The 20,685-nt window shown below is 39.5% G+C and overlaps 2 protein-coding genes across 6 annotated transcripts in view; one reads left to right on the top strand and one right to left on the bottom strand.

Moving 5' to 3' along the window:
* CEP120 (centrosomal protein 120) overlaps positions 1-20,685 on the bottom strand; it is a 129,199-nt gene that overhangs the window by 2,806 nt on the left and 105,708 nt on the right. The gene's annotated exons all lie outside the window — the stretch shown is intronic.
* PRDM6 (PR/SET domain 6) overlaps positions 1-20,685 on the top strand; it is a 98,991-nt gene that overhangs the window by 76,135 nt on the left and 2,171 nt on the right. For 2 of the 5 annotated variants that reach the window (XM_028748720.2, XM_028748705.2), the window contains 2 exons: positions 4,832-4,870; positions 15,634-15,810. The exons of 1 other annotated variant lie outside the window; for it this stretch is intronic. In XM_028748720.2, the coding sequence (XP_028604553.1) occupies positions 4,832-4,870; positions 15,634-15,810 (216 nt within the window). The remainder of the gene's footprint in view (positions 1-4,831; positions 4,871-15,633; positions 15,811-20,685) is intronic. 2 more of the 5 variants (XM_028748707.2, XM_028748706.2) reach the window with 2 other exon arrangements.

Genomic DNA, 20,685 nt, shown 5'->3' with positions numbered 1-20,685 from the left:
ATACAGAATTTTATGGCCATGAACTGAGGATGAAATTTAGCTGAACAAGTGAATTAAAATTTCAGGTACTCTGACCAGTGCCCCAGTAGAGATAATGGAACTATTATTTATAAATCAAATCTGGTTTATTTGACAATCTTGATAGCTGGCAGCACAAAAGACGAAAATCAGATTAATTCAATAAAAAGACTGCTTCTGTTTTTGTCTTTTCCTTTAGCAGCAAAGAGATGCTTTAATAAAACAACTAACACTCCCGGAATAATCATTCAGGCTGCAATCCACAAAGTATTGCTGCTGCAGGATCTCAGTGATGAAAGCGGACATTAATGGACTAGAATGGAGCTCTGGAAGACATAAGAGTTGTGCCAAAACTCTTCATCCATGTTCACGGATAAACTCAGAGCTCTACTACAACATTTCGGAAACTGTGGAAAACATGTAACCCACTTTCATCACTCTGTATCCTCAGTACAATTCAATGCAAATTTCATGTTGGTCTTGTATTGTGGTGGGGCATATTTTAGGTTTGCATGTCTATTTCATTTTACTGAACCCCGAGCTCCTTCAGCCAAGGCCAGGTGGAAAATAGTGGTTGAGCCATGCAGACTTACACTAAAAATTAAGGACTGGGGTGCTTCGGAACACATGCTCATCTCTAGATTTGGTAACCACTACCAGAACTGGTAATTCATATCAGTAATCAGCATCAGAACTAAGCTCTTAAACATTTTCATGCAAAAATCTAGTCCTGGTTTTCTGCCAAGTATCGCTCCCCACCCCCAGTCTCTTATTGTTTTCGCATGGGGCAGAGGAGAAGCTTTGTAGATGGGTGTTAGAAACCCTTGCAGATCACCCAGAGATCCATGAGTAGATCCCAAACTACTTTTAGTTCATCCCTGCTGTATAAGATTAGTTGAAATGAATGGGGCTGCAGAGTAGACCCATTGAAAAGTCAACTGATTTCAGTGACTCTGAGCGTTATTAAATTTGACAGCACACTACAAGTTGGATGCAATCTCACTGCACTGAAAGATTCAAAATGCTAGAACACATCTAAAGGAATCCACAAAATTTCCAAAGATGAAAGATAGTAAGGTTTTAAGATAGGAAATGATATCATATGTATTTCTCATCCTTTGGGGTTAATGTTGGTAGCTAGCAGGTTCCATTGTTGTTTACTGCTCTCATACTAGAATTTAGAATGTACAATAGCGCTTCCTATATTTTCATGGCAAAAACTTGTAACAGCATTCTCACCAATAAATGTGCCAATAAAATGCAAGCTCTTAAAGTTCTCCAAACATTTATAGGATCTTAATCACAAGAGCCCCATTAGTGCTGTGACTCATGAACCTGGACATTCAGGCGACAATAAACAAAAAGCCTGAGGGTGAAAAACAAGGCTTGGTTTTCTGACTGAATCTGAATTAGAAAGATCTACTTAATTTTTTTAAAAAACATTTCGAACCAAATTATCTAGCCTTGACATAGCACAGATTAATCATTGTGTTGGGCATAATCTGAAGTGACACATGTACAAAAGTTCCTCTTCTGTGGAGGAACAATTTTGTTTGTGTACATGGGGACTCCACACATACTGAACATCTTACCCTCCTGCTCTCATTCATAGGAAGGAATGAGGAAACTCTGTGATTCTCATAGTTCACTGGCATTAGCTGCAATCTGGCACAGCTATTTATATTCTATTTCTGACCCCTCCAATGTAGATGCCATTTTGAAGCACTGGCTGGTGCTCTAGGTATGTGGGCGAGGTTTCAAATGAAAGTTCAAAGTCCTTCCATTTGCCAAAAATAAAATGGAACATATAGTAGGTAGGGAAATGGAGCACCTGAAAAATCTGTATTGTGTGGAGATTAGCAGAATTCTTAGCAGCTGGTAGTTATGTCACACTCACAACTCTGCATTTTTCAGGGTCATGATAGTGTGTATCATCTGTGATCAAGTGGAAGGATGTGCCCTGCAAAATTTCCCTTAGCCTAAAAGAGGGCTACGCTATCTGTTGCAGAGAGGTTGTGCCTTCTTTCAGTTAGATGCCTCCTCCACACAACATATTGGTGCTAGGAATGCTTTTTTGGGGGTGCTTCCGGATCAGTGTTCCTCATGCACGCGTGTTTCTTGCTGTGCCCACCTGATGTCATTAAGAGAACAGCTGAGTGTAGACAGTATTGATCTAGATAATCCAGTAGTCTGACTTGGTAAAACAGCATACTGTGTTGTATCTGGAAACAGAACCTTGAGCTCCTCTCTTTCTGAGTGCCTCATTACCATTGCCTGTGTAATTATCACAATGCTGGTCTCTTGGGGAAAGGGAACAAGTAGGATGTAGCTGAGTCTTAGGTCCCATCCTCCTTCTACATAGAAAGAAGGGATATAGGTAGTATTTTTCTCTCATGCTGCTTGGGGAAAAACCAGGATCTTAGCCACCTCCCTTTTGTGATATGTCATGTTCATAATTTCATGACTATACACTGTACTGTATGTATTTTTCGATTGAGTTAGGCTTGAGCACATAAATAAAGCATCTTTCCTGGATTCCCAGGAGATCTTTGTTTTTTATGTGAAGTCTCTTATGGTGAAGGACATGTAGTAGATTTTTAATAGGGCTGCTGCTTCTGTTCTAAAATTGGGGCTTCTGGAGCCATGGAATTGAAACTAGATTTTGGGGCGGTTTAACAGTTTCTCCTCTATGGTAGGTCACAAGGCCTGAGTTAACACCTGTAGAATGATCCATGTTCATATAGACATGGTGTATACCGATGATGTGATCAACTCTCAGTGGCACTATGAGGCAGTTGCCAAAGCCCAGAGAAACATGGCTGCTATCTCTACTACTCGGGAGTTAAATGTGGCTCTTGGTGACTTCTCTGACAGCAAAAATGGCATCCCATTATCAGTAGCCTTAGGCAGAGTCTCAAATACTAGCATAGATTTATAATCAGTATAAAGTCTTGACCCCAACCCAGTGCCCAGTGATGCCTATTCACCAGCATCACTACTGCCATGACTTATTACAGAGAAAGAACAGGTTGTGTCTTTTCCTCTTCTACTGTGGTAGCATGGGCAAAGGTATCTGATCCCTATTAGTATAAGCCTTGGTTGCTTTTGTCTATGCAATTCACTTAGTTGCACTGATTTAAGAATATTGTAAGTGACTACTGCATGTAGAGTTGAATAAAGAATCAATTTGAGTGACTTGGGGAGATCGAAGAAAAAATTGATTTAGTCAGCTTTTAAAGGCACCCCTACCTAATTCACATTTCCCCAAACACTGTGGAAATAGGAACACAGCCACCCTTCAGAATTCACTCTTCTCCAAACTTTTGATGCATTCTTCAACTAAATAATGTATACAAAAATGCATACAATAAGGGTAAGTATGCATAAAGGCATATATTAGTGAAAATAACATACAAATATGCATTATATTAGGGAGAATTGTTTGTATAAATATGTGTATTAAGTAATGTGTATATCAGTAAAATACTGATTCATTTTCATTAAGACTTTAAAAAAAAAGGACACTGATGCAGAAATGTGGAAAACTGAACCAAAGATTTGAAAAATTACAAACTGATTGAAACCAAAATTGACAGATTTGCCCATTCCTACTTGTGCCTTTATGAAAGCATCCAGGGCTTGTATTAACATTATACAGGTAAGTTACAGATGCCTTTGTACAGGGTGAGTCCTTGAAAAGAGGCTCCGTGGATACAGAGTACACATGTTCCACGGGGCCTCTTTTAAAAGACTCACCCTGTATGTAGAGAGTTCACCCAGTGCAAAAGTTTGGGAATTGGGTTTGCAGATGTTTGGCACTCACGCAAGAAGCAAGGATATATAATCATAGAAATCCTCCACTGACTGTTGCCTATTTTCTGTATTCAAAAGTGCACTGATAGATGTAATGTACAAAAAGAACCGTTCACCTTTTAAAACTTATACTTTATACAACTATTTTGGATTTTTTGCTCCCATTTAACCTAAAATGCATCTATTTTGTTTATAAATCTTATTAATCTATCACCCAAGGATGATATGCAATATTGGTCATAAAGTTCCTTTATTTCAGTGCTTATAGCTAACTGATATTACCCTGGTGGTTTCCCCTTCTTTGAAATGTCTTTTAAGAAATTATCTAAGATTACTTTGCCTCTTGAAGACCAAGGAGAGAATTGTACACAATCCTAGAGTGCAATCCACTATGCCGAAGCAACACATATAATCTGTTGTGTGCAATAAACTGTGAAGTCCCTGCATAAATTTGATTGCATGAAATGGTGATTATACAACAGCAGAGCATGGTCAACAGTGCTTGTTCATTATTTCATAATTTGAAATATGTACAGCAGTGTATCCAAGAGTTGCATAGCATTGGGTTTTTTCAGGGTAAGAATGTTTAGTATTTTAATTAAAGCTATGGCAGTAGTATTTAATACAATATAAAAGAGTGAGCCAGCGACACTAATATTAGATATTAATCCACCTGGATTAGGAATTGAGTACATCCAGGTTTGTATGCACATTTTGTTTGAATTTGAAATTAATTAGGGTTTTAAAAAAACTACTTTTTACCATTTAGGTTACGTTTCCTCTTACCCTTCAGTGTGATTTTTTTGTTTGTTAAATCATTTCATGTTCCTCCTGGAAACAATCAAAGGATGAATATAACTCATCCAAAATTAATTGGCCAAAGGATGTTCCAAGATTTTTTTTTGTTTGCTTGTTTTTTGCCCAGCCATTTACAAATTGACCCACTATTCCTTGATCCAGGAGTCAGAAATCCCTTTTCTCTTCTGTTTTTCTGCTGCAGAAATTCCCAACAATCCCATTTGGGGGGCTCCAGAAAGGGGTAAGCGGAAGCCTTCAATCACAGTGAATCATTTAAAAAACTATTTCATTATTTTTTAACTCAAAGCCAATTCTCATAAAGGACAATTTGTTTACATTTATTTTTCTTTCTTTCCTTAATTGTCATGTGCAGTATGCAATGTTTAATAAATAGTATATGTTTTGGGTTTCATGAATATTTCCCCTGACAGTTTCATATGCAGTTTTTTTTTTCATTTTTAGCTTAGTTGTAAATAGTCATGTGCATAAGATGTTGTAAGGTGGTAGACATGGCACATGAGAGCATACCCAGATGATATGTTAATCAGTGCTTAATCTTTCTATTTTCATGCTATATATAGATGTAGAAATCGTGATTTGATGTGCAGTTTAAGCAGTTATTTAGCAGTTTGGGACTTTTTATTGGTATATTGGCTTGCTTAAATCTCTGCTTTTCTTAAAACACTTCAATCTTCCTCAATCTAATTTATAACCTGCAAACATTTAATCATAAATATTCACATCACACAACATACCAAAAAATAGCTTTTAAGGAAGTATTGTATCGAGATTTGTTTTCTCTCTTGTTTATACAATAACACTGGAATATTGAAACCAAATCAAAACAGCAAGCTGTATGCAACAAATTATTATTGCATAAAAAATTTCAGTAGTTTGCAGATTAATTGTTTTGTAGCTCAATTTGCTACTCATCATAAATCAAGTAGTTTTAAAACAGTGTCTTCAGGACTCATGCGATTTTGCAGTGTTTGTATCTTTTAGCAGTATTTACAGATGCTTACATTTCTGCTGTGATACTAGCATGAATGACTAAGCTTAAGAAACCTACGAAATCACTTAAGTAAATACAACATCTGTGTTCTATATCTAAATGATGTGCAGGCTGCATTAATTGCATTGGGTTCAATGGAGCGTAGGATAGATTAGAGCTAATGTAGCTGTGAGTGAATAAGGTTCCTGCCTTAAATCTTATCTCTGCCATGGACTCACTAGGTGGTCCCATCTGCAGTAGAGGGTTAATAAAATGAAGTTACCTTACTAGGCCAGTATATATGATGTACTTTAAATGTTCAAATATTTAGAACATTCAAAAAGTGCTATATAAGTACTTATTATACATGTTCAACCAACATCCCGGTACAATCCTCGTTTCAGACAACCAGCTCCAATTCTGAATGAATTAATGTTAAATGTCCAACACCTTAAATTCTGCCATGTGCCGCCACAGAAATGTTTCATGACCATTCCTTCATCTGTTGACCTTAAATTAACCCACCTGGGCACAAACCAGAGAAAGAAGAACAAGCTTCATGGGATTTACCGTATTTTTCGCACCATAGGACGCACTTTTTCCCTCCTAAAAAGCAAGCTCCGTGCGCTGTTGCGGGCTTTTCCACAGGAGGGAGAAGGGACTGACTGGCCGCATCAGTCCCTTTTCCCACCTCCCAGAAAAGCCAGGAGAAGCCGCGATCTCTTTAAAGGAGTTGCGCAGCTTCTGCGGGCTTTTGTGAGAGGTGAGGAAATCCCCCCACCTCCCAGGAAAGCCCTGCACAGCGTCTCCCGGCAAGGAGAGGCTGCACGGGGCTAAAGGGGAAGCCAAAACAGCAAGTGGGATCCATCCCGCCCCCTGCCTTGGCTTGCTCCATAGCTGCGCGCAACCCCTCCGGCAGGGAGAGGTTGTGCGCAGCCTGTACGCTGCTCTTTGGGGCTGGGGTGGGGGAAAGATTTTTTTTCTTGATTTCCCCCCCTAAAAACTGGGTGCGCCCTATGGTCCAGTGCGCCCTATGGTGCGAAAAATACGGTAAGCGCTTAACTGAGTAGGAATTGAAAAGCATTAGGCACTCTTATATTTTTCTGATTTGTACTGATTGTACAGGAAAGAAAAAGTAGGAAGGCACTAATTGCAGGAAAAAGGAAGTAGGGTATCCTGAGGTGCACAATATATTTTTGTTACTGATTCCCATGTGTTTCAACCTCTGTTCTTCTTCAGAGTGTTGCATGGAGCCTCCAATAAGAATTTACTGTCACAACGCAATTATGCCAACAGATTGTGAAAACTGGCAGATTTCAAGTTTGCGGATCTACTTTGTTCTTACTAGAACCCTGAGATCCACCAATTGGATCCAGGTTACAAAAGATGTCATGCACTTGGAATTAAACAATTTTGAGCCCAGAAATTTGTTCTGAGTACCAGAACGAAATTAAGTTCCTTCCACACAAAAATCTACTTCTGGTGAGTCCCCCCCCCCTCTCCCTCACTTCATTTCAACAGTATAATTTAGATGAAGTAGCATAATTGATGGCATTGTTTAAAAGCTGAGAGCCAGAAATCCCTGCCAGTCTACTTCAAATCACCCAGAGATCTACCACTGAATCCCAGTCTATTTTCTGCCCACCCCGGCATATTGTATGATGGTTGGTATATGGTGTGTGAGAGACAAGACAGACAGAAGCAGAAAGAAAGCATCTGCCACATATTTAGCAGTTGACACAATTTCTACAAGGGACAGTTTTTATGTGAGTCATGTTAGGCCTTGGAATCAACACTATGTCTTGTACTTCAGGATTTTTGAGCTCTATATACTTCCTCAGATTGTCTCAAGCTATTACAAGAAACGTTTACAAGCCTCTTGCTTGCTCATGCATCTGCTTAGTGGCACTTCTTGAAACATTTGCTATGTTCTGTCTCTTCTTCTTCAACCTCTACTGACTGTGTGCTAGCAGCCTGGTTTTGACTCCAGCTTCCCTGTAGTAATTAGGTTTCAAACTAGCCCTATTAAATATCTTCCAGGATAACACACACACACACACACACACACACACGACAAAGAACTCATGAGTCACTTAACTTGCAGCAGCTAGAAATATCATAACTAGACAGCGGAAGGACCTATCAGGAATGAACATGGACCACTGGTACCAAAATGTATGGGAAACCGCACTACTAGAGAAGTTAACCAACAAACTCAAACTAGCACGAGAACACCTTCACCCCAGTATGGTTCCCCTTCATCACATACACAGCACAACAAGACAATGACCTATCCCCCCCATACCTGACCCAACAATCTACCCCCCCCCCAAACAAACAAGCCACACTGCAATCAACAGAATGCAACCAACCCAGCTCAGGGCCCCCTAACCTCTCGCTTCATCAATATAAAGAAATAAATGCATACACAACCCACAGGATGCTGACACAAACCCCATCACTAATAACAGGCAGTAGAACAAGAGAACCACACCCCATCTCTCCCCCTCCCTTTCCCCCAAATGCAAGATGTCTATGACAAAAATGTCTCTCACTAAATGCAGTCGAACCGAAAAAGAATATGAACTGGAAGTGGAGACAACAGATATATGTACCTTTCCCCGTTTATCTGTTTTTTATTGTAACAGAAAAAAACTCTGATAAAAACTTTAAAAATGCTAATTGGGAACCACTGCCATGCATAACCCCTATGAGGTACCAACTCACAAAAGACCTGCAACAGGCATTCCTTTTTCTGATGCCACAAAGGCAATTTACATCATCATTACCCATCAGTGGAGGGGTTGACGGTTACTTTAGGCCCATAAGCATAATTTGAATTTTTGAATAAATGCTGCAGGTGCCACCAGCTCTTTCAATTTATACACACACAGAACAGGAGTAGAGAAAAAGTGCGCATGCACAAACTTCATTTTCCCAAGAGATCTGGATAAATGTCATCCCGTGGAACTGATCTGAGCCTTAGAAAAGCACATAGGGAGACAAAATGGGGAAAAGTGTCATACTTTGTATTTCCTTCAAGGTTGCTGTGTTTTATGCCCATGTATCTGAGATTAAGCTCCATTGTATCTGCTAGCCCTGTGTAGAAAAGCAAACTTATTTATTCATTTTTTTTATTGAGCAAAATGTATAAACTTCTTTTTTTGTAAAAAACAAAAAAACAAACAAAAAACCTCTAAATGGTTTACAAAAATTAAAGACAAAACATTACAATTATTGATAAAACACTCAAAAATATTCAAAGGACAATTAAAATCAAGTGTTGCTAGAAAGAAACAAAACACGTGGAACTTTTATGTCTGAATAGGCTTCCCTGAACAGAAATGCTTTATGCAGGTGCTGAAAAGAGTGCCTTGAAGATGCCTTCCTAACGTTGATAGCAGAGTCCCATAGTGTAGGTACTGCCACACTGATCTCTTGCAAATGCAAAATGAGTATTATGTGGCACATGTTCCACAGATTGAAGCGGTTGCGTGGGCACATATGGGGTAATGCAGTCTTACTACTAAACTGGTTCAAAGCTGTTTGATTATACTATATTATTAGTATAATTTATATACTAATAATAACACCTTGAACTTGGCCCGGTAGTAAACCAGTTCAGACCTCTGAGCAGAGGTGTTACTCCTGTTAGCAACCATGCTACATCATTCTGCCCAACAGCAGCTTCCGGGAGAAGTGCAAGGAAGCCCCACCGAGAATATATTGCAGTTACCCAATCTCGGGATACCAGTGCCTGAACTACTGTGGTCAAAGCTCTTTCCTATGTAGTCCTCAAACGTCAGATCATTCTGCAATATTTCTGCATCATTAAGTATGATTGCTTCATGTCCGCGTCTGTGGGCTCACTCACAGTGATGCCATTAGGTCCACGAGCAATAATGGCTCAGTCTGATACAGGTTTACACAAAGGCCACAATTTTATTTGGTCGCAGAGCTTAAGTTTGGTTAGGGCAGGACCTTCCATTGAGCTGCCTGAAAAGGGTAACAACTGAACTGATGGGGTGGTCAAGGGGTAGCCCATGTTTAAGCCCTGGGAATGGAGCAGACTGAACCCTCTAATGTGTCTGGTCCACCCCTAGGTCCCACCTCCTAGAGAACCAACAAAAGCCTCCTATTGGCTCCCTTCCCTATGCACAGCCTGCAAAGTGCTATAGTTGTGATGATGCATGCTCCAAAAGCATGCTCCAAAAATGCACGCTCCAAAAATTTGTGGGGACACAAATCCAGGACCTTGGTTAGTCATTCCCCCCCGCCCTCCGTCCTAGAGGCTTCTACAAGTTTGAAAATTATTTTGAGATGAAATCCTAGAATCAGGCTGTTCCTAACAACGGAAAGAGGTGAAATTACTCTTTATAATTACAGGCGGTAAACATTTTGCATGGGGGTTCCGTTCCTGGGCCCCCTGCGTGTTGGCGGAGCATGCATAAGCCCACCTTGTTACACTCCTGCTTCGTCAGGCCCTCTTTCGGGTCCAAAAGGACTCGCACATCAATTCGACACAAGGAAAACGGTTGCCGCCTGTACTATTTTATTTTGTCCAATTTGAAGATGTTGGGACTGCATGCTCATCACCCCTAATGTAGCAAGCTCTAGGAAGTAGATGCCCATGACATTCATGCAACAGCATTCCACAGACCATTGCAAACTATAAATGACATGCATATTTTTACCAAAACGAATTAGTTTGAATGATAAGAAAATACTACTTTTATTATTATCATCACAATTATTACCACAACTTAAGTACTACTGCAGGAAAAGGCAACTGTGCATTTCTTCTACTTTAAAAATGATGCATTGGAAAGGGTTGTATTTGCCATTTTCATTGTAGTTCTTAATTATTTGTTCGTACTTTGTTCCATGTATTTCAGTTTGGTAACTATTTGCAAACAAAGAACAGCATGATTTTGCCGAATAAAAAATTAATCATGTTGACCTGCCTTTTTTAAAAAAAAGAGATTAATTGGTTTTATTTAGTGTCTTATTTGTTTGTTGTGGGAGCTGTTAAAATAGATAACCAGGGGCTAATAAATGTTAATGATCCCACTCACTCTTAGAAAATCAATGGGTCATGATTACAGCACATCTCAGTGTATTGTTTTTGACTAAAATAATTTAATTCTTAAGAATATTTTGAGAAGAAACTATCCTTACTCATCTTTGTTTTATCATTGCCAGAATTTTCATGTCAGTTTGATGAATGATTTCTGCTTAAGTGAACAATTCCTTTGAACGAAGAATAAAGCTGAAAAGCATATCCCTCTTGTCCCACAGTAATGACAGTAGTTATAGAGTAATTATTAGTGTGTGCCTTTGAGGTATAGGATTTCACATGCGCTCACATTGTATAGGAAATATGTGGTCCCAAACTCTGCATGCTTTGAGCTCTGGGTAAACTGGGGTCCCCCCAATTCATTCAAGGCTTTGAAACATGCTCTACATGTGCAATGAAGAATCCCCATTGTGAGTCTGGTAGAATATTTTTGGTTCACAAGGCAATGCTTCGTCTGCAGCTGTATATGACAGGTTCCTAACATGCAGGTGCTTTGAATAGAGTGAAAGATCAATTGGAGAACACAGTGTTTTTATTTATTAGTGTGTGTGTGTGTGTGTGTGTGTGTGTGTGTATACATACATATATATGCTTTCGTACACACACACACACAATACTTATATTGTGCAAGCAATCCAGTCTTTTTTTAAAAAAAAACATGCTATGGATGTACATTGCAGAGACGTATATAAGTTTAGCATATGCTCAGGAGGAGAACGACAAAGCTCTTGGGATCTTCAGATCTCTATAGATACTCCACAGTTATCAATACAGATCCAAGGTCTTACGAACTCTTATACCAGTGTAAATATACCAGTGCAAGCAGTAATTCACATGGGCAGGGGGAAGGCAAGTCAGCACAGGAGAACTAGAGGGGGAAACCTACGTTACAAGAAGATGAGAACTTTCACTCATTCGTTTTGAACTGTATAATCTACATCTTCAGATACTTAAGGCAGCTAAGTCATCAATACTAAAACAATGCAATAAAACCTTAATATCACACTACTGAACAAACTCAAAAATTGTCGGTGGCTTAATTGTCCATTTTACAAGCCTTAATAATCTTACCAATCACCTTCACCATAGTCCTTTCAGGGATGTCACAGTGACTCTCATTTTACATGCAGATGGTGGTGGTTGGAGCTCACTAGGAATTTGAGGGGGGGGGGTTAGACAAATTCAGGTAGAATAAGGCTATAAATGGTTACTAACTATGTTGTCTATGTTCTGCCTACACTGTAGGTTGCAGCATGCTTCTGAATACTAGTTATTGAAAACTGCAGGAGGGGAGAGAGTGGTTGCGCTTAGTTCCTTTCTTGTGTGCTTCCTGCAGACATCTTGTGGTAATAGGATGTTGGCCCAGATGGGCCCTGGGCCTGATCCAGCAAGCTCTTACGTTCTTATGAAAATTCGAGGTCCATGGCTAATGCCTGGGGCTTAATCAAGGCTCCATAAAGGGCTCCATTGCAGTGGCATATTGCAGCTTTAGAACTTTTTCTTTGAAACTTGTTGGGAAACACTCATCAAATATTTTATAATGTGAGTAATTAAAATAATATAATATTGAACTATTGACCAACGCTAGGCCATTAGTCAAGCTAAAAAAATTCTACGATCATTGCTCTGAAGCACTGTGAAATAATAGTATTGGTGATCAGCGATGCAAGTAGTCACAATTAAGCAGTTCAGTTGACGAATGAGGGAGTACACTTTATTTTATGCTTAATTGAATTGCTGTACATGCTCGGTCACCATTGTCTCCTTTCCTTTAGAGCTTTGGATTCTAGCTATTTAGAGGCGCACATTTGTAAAAGGGAGAAAGCAATTAAGACTGTCGTATCGGCTCTAAAAATGCAGACAACGTGAGCTGTGCCTTGGGCTGCTCCTCGCTATTAAAATCATTAATATGCCTAAAGATACAATCTTAATTTTCTTAAAACACTTAATAGGAAACTAAAAACGCATCTCCCTACATTAAAAATAGCCAGATGGGTGAAGAGGCTCAAGCGCCTTAGAATATTTGTAGTGCAATCCTGCTCATGTCTACTCATAAGTAAGTCCCATTGAGTTCAATAGGAGTTGCTTCCAGGAAAGCGGGTATAAAATTGCAGTCGTCTGCAAAGCTTAACACTGTATGCGGAAAATCTGAAACATACAAGGGTGGAAGTCTATCATCATAAACCTCTAAGCATAAGTCTGTGATCGACAAGCATATGTTGGGGTCAGGGCTAGGAGGCAACGTCTATTTCTTTCTTTTTTTGCATAATATCTGACAAGAGCTTTAGGCAGCAGCAGTAAATGTTCTGATTCTTTCCATAGTAGTTTAGCCCAATATATTTGGGTGTCCCAAACAGAGTCGCTGTCCTGCAACTGTAATCGCTGTGCTTACAGTGGGGGCCTGGTAGTGGGAACAGTCCTGCTCTTTGCATTAGCTTCCCAAACTTAACAAATAGATAAAATAAGTAGAAGATTTCTTTTCTTGAATACATTTTTATGCTTTTCCATTCTATCCCTTTTTCAAAATTTAATTAGCCTAGTCTCTTTTGTATTTTCCTCCCCTTCATTTTAATGCTCACACATTACATTTGTTGTTGGGGCTTGCAGCATTATGAGCTGTTTCTAACAAATGGTAAAAGGTAAAGGTAAAGGGACCCCTGACCATTAGGTCCAGTCATGACCGACTCTGGGGTTTGCGGTGCTCATCTTGCTTTATTGGCCAAGGGAGCCGGCGTACAGCTTCCGAGTCATGTGGCTTCTGGCGAACCAGAGCAGGCACGGAAATGCCGTTTACCTTCCTGCCGGAGCGGTACTTATTTATCTACTTGCACTTTGACTTGCTTTCGAACTGCTAGGTTGGCAGGAGCAGGGACCGAGCAATGGGAGGTCACCCCGTCGCGGGGATTCGAACCGCCAACCTTCTGATCGACAAGTCCTAGGCTCTGTGGTTTAACCCACAGCGCCTGCAAAATGGGGCGGGTGGTGGTGTAGGATCTTAGAGTTAGACCACTTTAGGGATAGTGTCACTAATGGAAAGCAAGCAAGCTTAGTTAAGTATCATGTTTAAAATGATCTTCTTTGCCCCCCAAAAAAATCTATTACAAAGAGTTTGTCATTTTTGTCCTGGCTTTGCTATGTCACCAGTGTCTTTTTATGCAAACTAACAGAGTACTTGGGAAAGTTACAGGTAGAATTTGGTTTCCGTTGATATAAAAACTAGTCCCACTGAGAATACATCTCCGTGAGAACTGAGAGGATGAACATCACATTTCAGAAGTAGATATGATTAGGCCTTCTGCAAATAGCTGTGTTGTCTTCTTATATTTAATTATGACCTGGTTTGGACCAAATTTGGTTTGAGATATTAGTCTTGTGGTATTGGATTTTGCATGTGTACCCTTTATTTTAAATATTAACACCCACACATTGGGTGCCTTATAAGTAAATAACCTTCCTGTCCTGCCAATCATAGGACATATATTAGGGAGACTGTAGTCTGAAATGGACCACTGAAGACCTTGACTAGCCTCAGTTTATGCAAGACACCGTTGAACTGGTGGACACATAGCATACAAATGATTATCCAATAATCACATGAAAGACAAAAGCTCGCTAGAAGGCCAAAGCTCACTAGACTTAATCTTGTTATATCAAGCTCTTTCTTTGCTGATAGTTATAGAAAGCATTTATTTGATGTGGGTGGAAAAATAAAAGCATTATCTAGTAGCAGTCTTTAACATGCACTTACTACATACAAAACAGTGTTTTGTTTTGTGTGTTGGTTTGTGTGTGTGGTTTAGTATCAGCCATGCATAGGTATTTCCAAAATGTGTGTCTGAGGGCCTAATTACATTAAATTAATGTGTGTTTTTAAAAATTAAATAACGTGCAAGAGTGTAGGATTGTTAGAAGATCACAGTTCATAGGAAGGGGAGGGTTAAGCCTTCATACCCCAGCCACAACCTCTCTGAAATCACACGCACACACATACAGCAGTAGCATTAGAAAACAAGCTCCTGTTGCTAGGGGGGGATATATTGTAGCTGGGAATCATGGGAGTAATTATCCCACCCTCTGGTATTTAATTCTTAAAATCATGTTAATATGCTTACTGAGACCTTGAGTCCTTACCATGCTGAAAGGGGAGCTCAAGTAGGCACTCACATGCACATCACATAACAATAAAAAACTACCACAGCTCATAACATGTTAAATACATGCCCCAGGTTATCCCAAGAGTGCTCTTAAATTAGTGAATAATAGAATTCAGAACTGTTAATCTAAATCTGCATTCCATCTGAAGTTCTCCTTTTCAGTATAGAAAGGATATTGTATTTTAGGCGTTGACAAAACTCAGCAGAAAAGCACAAATGAGGCCATCTCCCAAACCCCGATTTATCTGGAATGAGCTGCCTTGGGTACTCAAAACAAAAGAGGAAACACTGGGTGCGCCATCTTGGATTCTTTTGGGTACATGCAGCAGTTGTTCTGCATATCCTTAGAAGAATTAAAGACAGCGATGCTCATGTCGCTCATTTTAGCAAAGACCTCCCCAACTGGTCTTGCTGACCTGTAATCTGTAAAACAGGATATGCTGGAGATTTGGAGATGGTTATAATTTGACTCTGTTATCTTTTATCGTAATAAGCTGCTAGTGTATGAGGGAGTGGGGAGTGTTCTCCAAAAGAGCCCTTTATGATATATTTATTTTCAAGGATGGGACTTTACAGAATATAGTACGGCATTTTTATATGTTCATTTTTACTATTATTACTTTTTCAAAAGACTAGAGAAACAAAACGACTTAAGAAAGCCCACTACTATATTCCCTTGCAAAAATTAGCATTCCAAAGCTCAGCTGCACCACCCAAATTATTTTCCATTTGCTTCAGTAAAAATAAGTAGTGATCACATTGGGTGTTTCTATTTTCTGCAGGCCCTATCAGTGTGGACACTGCTCCCAATCCTTCTCCCAACCTTCAGAGCTACGGAACCACGTAGTCACCCATTCCAGTGACAGACCTTTCAAGTGTGGCTATTGCGGTCGTGCCTTTGCTGGTGCTACTACACTCAACAATCATATCCGGACACATACAGGGGAGAAGCCCTTTAAGTAAGTAATCAAAGGACCAGAGGAACAGGAAGGGAATTTAGACAAGAATCAGTAAATATCCTAGCCCTTGGAATAGGTCTGTTTGGAATTGAAGTTCAGAATACCCCCCCCCCCACAGTCCTCCAGGCACTGCTCTTGAGCAAGACCAAGTCATTTCAATAGCATTTGTGCAGAATCAGATCTTTGTTGGTTGCAACCAACCCATTTAATGTTTCCTTAAAATCGTAAGATCATGCTCATATATATAGTGAATGTATGCCAAATATCTGTAAGCAGTTCACTAGGGACAGCTTGTTGTTAATGGGAAAGCAGTTTTCAATAGCAGCCCTTCCAGTGATTTTATCTGAAAGTATCAAAGGAAGGCTTTATCTGAAATTTCAAGCGTAGGATGTCCAGATTGTTGAACATCAAAAGTAGGGAGAAGCCAAGACAACAATTGTTGTGCATGTGCTGTTTACAAAGAGAAATATTTCTGATAGAGAAGATGTGGCGTGGGCAAAAAGCCATCATTTTACATTGTTGTAATAAGCAAAATTTGTGAGTGCTGGATAAGGACCAATAAACTGAAATTGAATCATAACAAGATTGTGGCACCGGGGACGGATGGTTCTTGGATGTAGGAAGTGCATGTTTTAGGCAGGGTTGTGTTCTTTCTAAAAGAGCACATGTGCAGTTTCTAGATGCTTATATTGTCTCTAGAGACCAGGTAGCCTCAATGGAATGAAATGCCTTTTATCAGCTTTGCTTCATTCACCAGTGAACAAAGGGATAGTCTGGCCATGGTAATCTATGCTCTGGTAACCTCATTAGATTATTGCAATGTGTTTTATATTCTGCTGCTCTTGAAGATGACTTAGAAGTATGAAATGATGTAGAAGGCAGCCTCAAAATTCTTGATTATGTCACATCGTGCCAATTTTATAAGGACTTCAATGGCTTCCTATTTGCTTCCATGCCTAATTTAAATTGCTGATATTTACCTTTAAAACCCTAAATGGCTTGGAACCCAAATACCAAAAGGAGTGCCTTTCCCATAACCATCTGTCCATGCGGTAAGATCTTCTTGCAGAGACCCTCTATCACAGGCATGGCCAAACTTGGCCCTCCAGCTGTTTTGGGACTACAACTACCACCATCCCTAGATAACAGGACCAGTGGTCAGGGGTGATGGGAATTGTAGTCCAAAAACAGCTGAAGGGCCAAGTTTGGCCATGCCTGCTCTATCAGAATCAAGTTAATTAACAGCAAAAGGGCGGGCTTTCTTGGCAATAGCTATGGAGTGTCTGCCTTAAAGATGCTCTCCTAGCGCCTACATTGCAGTTCTTTTGGCACCAGGTGAAAATATTCTTATTCACCCAGGCATTTCAATCTATAGTTAATTTTAATTATTATTTTTTAACTACTGTATTTGTGCTGTGATATAATTGGCTGTACACTGCCCTGGAATCCTAAATAGGACAAAGGGCAGTGGGTGAATGTTTTAAAGAAATAAACATAAGGACCCTGGGCAAGAAACTAGTGGCCAGGTATTAGTAAGTCTCTGCAGAGAAGTCAAGACCAACAGAAAGAAGAAAGTGAACCTATCCCACTTTCAAAGTCTAGACCTCTACACTTGATCCTTAAATCCCATTTTCTACTGCACAGTCTTAGTGGGCAATGTGGAATTCCATTCTAAATTATAAGTGGTTTGACATTATAGTTGCCTTGCAAGATTTGGTGATGGAATCTTTAATGCACTTTTCAGGCTAATATGAGGATGTAAACAAGGCAGTTTATTACCTATATTTTAAACTAGTTCAGGTAAATCAGGTAATTTTAAAAGATCACCAGTTTTCTAAACCCATGTGACCACAAGTTAGTATCATATTCTGTTCCTGTTTTTTTTTGGGGGGGGGGCATGTAGAGCAAAGAAGTCACTTAAACAGGTTTATGTTAGATAACAGCATTAGATCACTTCAAAGCCCTTATTTTTGCAGTAGAAGTCAGGTTCAGGATCTGGCTTCAGACCCCACTTCTAGAATGGGCATGCTGTATTGCTTTGGGTAAAAAATTATCTGTGGTGCTCAAGTCCCAGTCTATAAAATACTAGTGGTTTTACCCCCTGTAGACACACAAGGTTGCAGAAGAACAAAACACCATAAATCCAGTAATAATAGTTGCAGATTATAAGAATATAAATGTCTGGCAGCTGTCAAACTCTGTCCCATGTTTAAAAAAGATAAAAGTCTAACCTTAAACACTGCATATGCACCCCAATCCTATGCAAAATGATTTTCATTTAAGTAAAGCTAATTTGAGCTTTTTTAAAAAAAATCTTATTTCTCTGCTGTGGTTGGGGCACAGGAAGAGGCCATTAAAAATGGTGTGTTCCATAACAATCATCAACGTCTTACTGAACTTGATTTTATTTACCAGGCATTTTATATTTGGCTAATGTAAGAGGATATCTGTCACTGTGAACTATCAGAGACCTTGAGCTGTTTATGCAAGAGATAATCACAATGGTTGCCTAGCCTCCATTCAAGCCGTGTCTGGGCACCATGCTTGTAAGTGTAAGATAAGGCGTGGAGGTGGGGAGGAAGAGCCCAAACTTTGCAAAGACCAGCACAGTCAGAATTCAAATAGGGACTGCCTGAAATGATACAGTTCTACTGTGTCCACTAATGGTGCCCACGGAGCCATTATGCTGGATTAATAGAGCCAATGGAAAGCAGAGCCAAAACCAGTGCCAGCAATCAGATTGATTTTATGTAGTTGCTGTGTAAATAGATTTTAGTAATTAATTGTGGAGGTTTCCGGGTCAAAATGGAAAATAGATTTCTTTTAATGTTAAGGTGTTACTTATGTGTAACCTTGTTGACTCCACTTTCATTCCCCCCTTAACATCCTGTTTTTGTCGTGTTTCCAATAAAGCTGCACTTTGCCCCATTTAGAGGCATTACTACTCCCCCCCCTTTTTTGTATTGTTCTTTTTCTTTCTTCTTTTGTCTCTTGTTCCAAAACGTCTAGTGTAGTTTCAACACAATTCCATTCAGAAAATAGAGCTATATCAAATGGTTGGCATGTTAGCTGCATATGAATCAAATTGATTTTGGTGTGATCTATGCACATTCACTGAATAGATAGGATTATTAACTATAGCATAGAATTGTCCGATACTTAATGTCTGTATTGTAGCTTGTGCAAATACAGTGGTACCTTGGTTTACGAACTTAAGTCCATTCTTAAACCAAAGAGTTCTTAAACAAAGGTGTGCTTTCCCATAGCAGCGGGGGACTCAATTTACAAATGGAACACATTCAACAGGAAGCAGAACATGTTCTGCTTGCAAGGCAAAGTTCACAAACCAAAGCACCTACTTCTGGGTTTGCAGCGTTCTTAATCCAAGTTGTTCATAAACTAAGGTGTTCTTAAACCAAGGTACCACTATAAGAAGCAATTGCTAAGGACTGAAATATAAACTATGGTTATAATAGGGAATTTAGAATAGTTTGGTGTGAGACAAAGATTTTGAGTAAACCAGTGAACAGTGAATTTGTTTTATGAGAAATGTGGGATTTGTTTTAATACAGGTGTGAACCATGCATAGATAGGAGCGTGTATTTCATAAGATCATACACTGTGTTACAGAACAATCCTAACTCTCTACTGGGGAGCAGCAGCAGAACAGGGTGGCAGAGTCACCACTGCCTTTGAAGTCCTGCAGCTTATGGCAGCCAGGGCACAGAAGGGCATGCAGTTACTTTGAGTAGCTTCAGAATAGTGAGGCATGGGGGCCCAAATTAGGCCCCTCACCTGGCAGTGGGCTGGCTTTGGATCATATACTGTTTGCAGGGGTTATTCTGGTCACTGCCTGGGGGAACTCTGCCAGCAGTGTCTTTTACAGTCACAGTGGGGGCCTCCACAACTCATCTTATCCTAATCTTAGCTTTAATATAATCACAACAGCCCATTACTATCCCTTCTCCAAAGTGACACCAACCCAAGATATATGCAGTGACATTTGTGTTTCCCTACATATGAAAGAAAAATAGAATGTTTCTATTGCCTGCAAGACTATAGGGCAGACCAGAAGGGCAGCGTGGGCGCTTATATGGTCCGTGTATCATTGTAACTTATTTCCCTGGGTAACACTTCTTCAATAAGTTCTGAAATGTCTGACTAGCAATAGAGGAAGCTCTTTTATGGGCATCCCCTTAACTCTGATCTGTATGTTATGAGTATTTAATGGAAGCTTCTTGAAACACTTTCGTTATAACTAATAGACAAGCTCTTTCTCATTACCATCCATTTTTTGGTGGCTCAGGGGTCCCTATGATGTAAACAGATTAAGTCATAATACTACTCTGTCTGTTAAGGCAGTGATGGCTAGGTACTTCTTGGATTGAAATATATGTTTAGGATGCACAAATGGAATGTATTGGACATCTTTAGCTATATATGTAGGGAAAGGAAATTTCAACTCCAAGGATAGCTCAGTGCCTTATATTGTATAAGCTAATCCAAGAATTGAATTGATTTCAAGGCCTTCATGATAAAAAAAATCATAATTTGCAAGTTTGTCAAGCAATGAAAGGTAGTATATTTTGACACACTAATCCAGTAACTAATCAGTTTTCTAATAAACAATCAGCAATACACTAATGTGTCATCAGCATTTCAGGAACTCTGGAGAGAGGAAGATCTGCACATAGACGTTAATGAATACACCAAAAATCATTAGGTGATCAATACTTCTGAGTTATTTTCATTGAGCTGATAGGTCTGATACATTAGAGCTGACATTTTACATTTGTCAAGATCACAGTGCAGTTTTTAACAGTAGAGCAGGCTGCTAAAATATTCCAAGAGAGACGATCAAAGAAACACAACTTA

The sequence above is a fragment of the Podarcis muralis genome, chromosome 11, assembly GCF_964188315.1.
Source record: "Podarcis muralis chromosome 11, rPodMur119.hap1.1, whole genome shotgun sequence".
Lineage (NCBI taxonomy): Eukaryota > Metazoa > Chordata > Lepidosauria > Squamata > Lacertidae > Podarcis > Podarcis muralis.
The sequence above is the reverse complement of the archived record's forward strand: the minus strand, read 5'-3'. Positions and strand labels throughout refer to the sequence as shown.